General features: G+C 33.8%; 1 protein-coding gene across 1 annotated transcript; it reads left to right on the forward strand.

Annotated features, from left to right (window-relative positions):
• Window positions 1-279: 279 nt before the first annotated feature.
• Window positions 280-1,258, forward strand: GLRG_11683 (uncharacterized protein; the record flags this gene model as incomplete). Its single annotated transcript, XM_008102353.1, has 3 exons — window positions 280-574; window positions 641-1,091; window positions 1,150-1,258. The coding sequence occupies 3 exons, from the start codon at window positions 280-282 to the stop codon at window positions 1,256-1,258; spliced, it is 855 nt and encodes a 284-aa protein (XP_008100544.1).
• Window positions 1,259-2,944: the final 1,686 nt, after the last annotated feature.

Genomic DNA, 2,944 nt, shown 5'->3' on the forward strand with positions numbered 1-2,944 from the left:
ACTATTGTCGAGGGTATTAGTATCCATCTGTCCGGACCCTGCGGTCGACAACTGCATCGCGGGGACCCACCTGCTCCTAGCAGTACCTAGACAGCATGAATAGGGGCCATACGTATTAAATCAAACAGTCCGTAATGATAACAATGCTGCTTGTAGAGTATAAATCACAGATAGTATATAGTCTACACTCTTACCTTGGATTTGATTGGCCTTGGCTTGTGATGATGGTTCATACCAGCTCAAACTGATTACATCTGGCGCCTCATTAATGCAATCGCTATGGAGTACAGAAATCGCATTCCCGTTTTCCTCGCCATGTTTTCCGTGCTGTCTTGCACTGCATTCATCCCGTGTCTGGTAGCAGCTCAGAACTCTGCCCCACGACTGACGCAACGCGCTCCTTTCGATAATATGTACTATGTAGCCAAGGGCGAGTGGGTCTGCAGTAAGAAGCAGCTTCGAGAAATTGGTAACACCGTTGCCGAGACGGTTAAATACGCTCGCCAGGCTATCGATGTTCTTCAAGTCCCGGGGGCCGAAGACTCAGAAGCATACCAAACATGGTTTGGGCCTTGTACGTTGCCACAATGGACAAAGTAGATGACGGCCCATTAGTGCTGACTTTCCATGTTCAATGTAGCGAACGCCAACACCCACGCGAAGACGAGAATCATAGATCATCACTACCGTATTGCCTTCGAGAACCTGGGGCAGCCGTCAATACCGGTAACTTTGAATTTAGGCGGCATACAGCAATTCCAAGTAGCAGGCCACGTGCCGCCTGTAACAGCGGGTTCTATGGTCTACGCTTGTCCTGAAAAGAAGGAGATGATGGTATGCAAAAGCGCTACAGCTGCTGTCGTTGGCCCAGCGCCAAACGCGAAAAGTCCTCTGGGTACCACGATGATTTACTTTTGTCCTGAATTCTTTAGCTCAAGGAGAATCTCCGAAACCGAGATGAAGAAGCAGTGGGGACAAACATCAAGTGGCCAGATGTCTCGCGGCATGATTCTGCTCCACGAGCTTCAGCATATGGCAACTGCTACAACAAATAGCGAGCATTGTTCAGACTATGCCTATGAGCCAGAACTGTACGATCATTTGACGCTATAAAAAAGTTACGCTGATGAACTAACATTATTGCTACAGGTGTAAATCTCTAGGGGATGGTCGCAAGATACGGAATGCCCAAAACTACGCTTTATTCGCTCTCGACGTCTCAGTTAATCCTAATAAGGGAAAGCCTGGCTCTAAGTAGTGGGTAGATAAAAGAGGTAAAGCTATAGCTATGTTATCTGCAGCTTATGAAGAAAGATGCGGCGGCAATGGAAAGGTGTTATGATGATGTCGCAAAAACGACGCCGTTAATCGCCAGCAGCAATTAACGCCTAAAATGTCTGTTGATATCACAAGGGATCGTAATCATAAAGCAGTAATAGTGTTAGTTTAACTATTAGTTACTTATAAGGATAATAATAAAAACAAGAAGAAGTTATTACTATAAATATTTATAGTAGTATAAGTAAGCTATTAAGGTAAGTTATGTAACTTTAAATAAGCTTTACCTTTAGCTAGTTAAATATCTTAATACTAGTAACTTTTCAAAGTAAAAAGAATCTACCTTAAATAGCCTAGATAACTACTTGGTGGTTGAAAAGCCTAAAAACATAATAAGATTAAATGCCTAAAAGTATTTGATACTTTTTGTTTATATAATTAATTATGTAGTCCTTAAAACTTATTCTTTTATACTAATTTAAAGTATCTTATTTCTAACTAGTTATTTAGTACCTTATTTAGTAGTAACTTTATAGATTTATTAGTAAGAATATTATTATATTATATTTATTATACTTCATAGACTTTATATCTTTTATATAATTACTAAAGAGTTATAATATTAATTATAAGCCTTTTTGTTTATAATACTAAGCTTTACTAAGTACTTATAAAGAAAGTAAGAATTATTATAAAGAATAGTTAGAATATATAGTAACTTAAGGTAGTTAGTAACTATTATAATAGTAGTACTTAGTATATAAGTAATATTAGTACTAGTAACTATACTATAGATCTTAAAGATTAATATACTTTAAGTAACTTACTTATACTTTATTAAGCTAAAGTAAATAATATTATAAGTTATAGTAAATTTATTACTTATAGCTATAATATACTTATATAGTAAGCTATATATTATAGTAAGCTATATACTTCTTCTTCTTTTTTAACTTTTCTTATAAGTTAATTAAGCTATAATATATAAAATTAATTAAAACTACTTATTACTATCTTCTTTATTACTATCCTAAGCTACCTTATAGGTTTATATATTATATCTAGTCTTTTTATTATTACTATACTATTATATATATAGCTTACTACCCTCTATATAACCCTCTTTTTAAGATATTTTCTTACCTCTAGCTTTAACACCCTCTACTTCTCCTTATAGCGCCTCTACTTTAGCTATATTAAGTAACTTTTTAAGATATAGTCAGGTCTTTTTAGCCCTTTAGTACTTACTTAGTATATTTATCCCTATATAAAGTCTAAGGTTTTTAGCCTTAATAAAAATAAGCCTATATACTAACTTACTAATACCTTTAGCGTAAAGGTTAATTACTTTATCTATTAGTATTAGTAAGGTTTTTTAATATCTCTAGATCTTTTTTTTTTAGTAAACTAGTACTTTATATACCTTTTAGTACTATAGTTAGTGTCTTTAGGTCTTATAAGCCTAAGCTAGTTAAATATAAGCTAGTAGGTGTTAGTATATTTAGCTTAAAATCTAAGTAAGAAATAACTACTTTAAGTTTAAAAGGTATAAGGCTAGTCTATTTAAAGCTAGCTTATATATTTCTTTTTTTTATTAAAGTAAAAAACACTACTTTAAAAGTAAAAAAAAGTTATTTTTTATAATATATAAAATCTATATTTATAT

This window comes from Colletotrichum graminicola (assembly GCF_000149035.1).
Source record: "Colletotrichum graminicola M1.001 genomic scaffold supercont1.105, whole genome shotgun sequence".
NCBI lineage: Eukaryota > Fungi > Ascomycota > Sordariomycetes > Glomerellales > Glomerellaceae > Colletotrichum > Colletotrichum graminicola.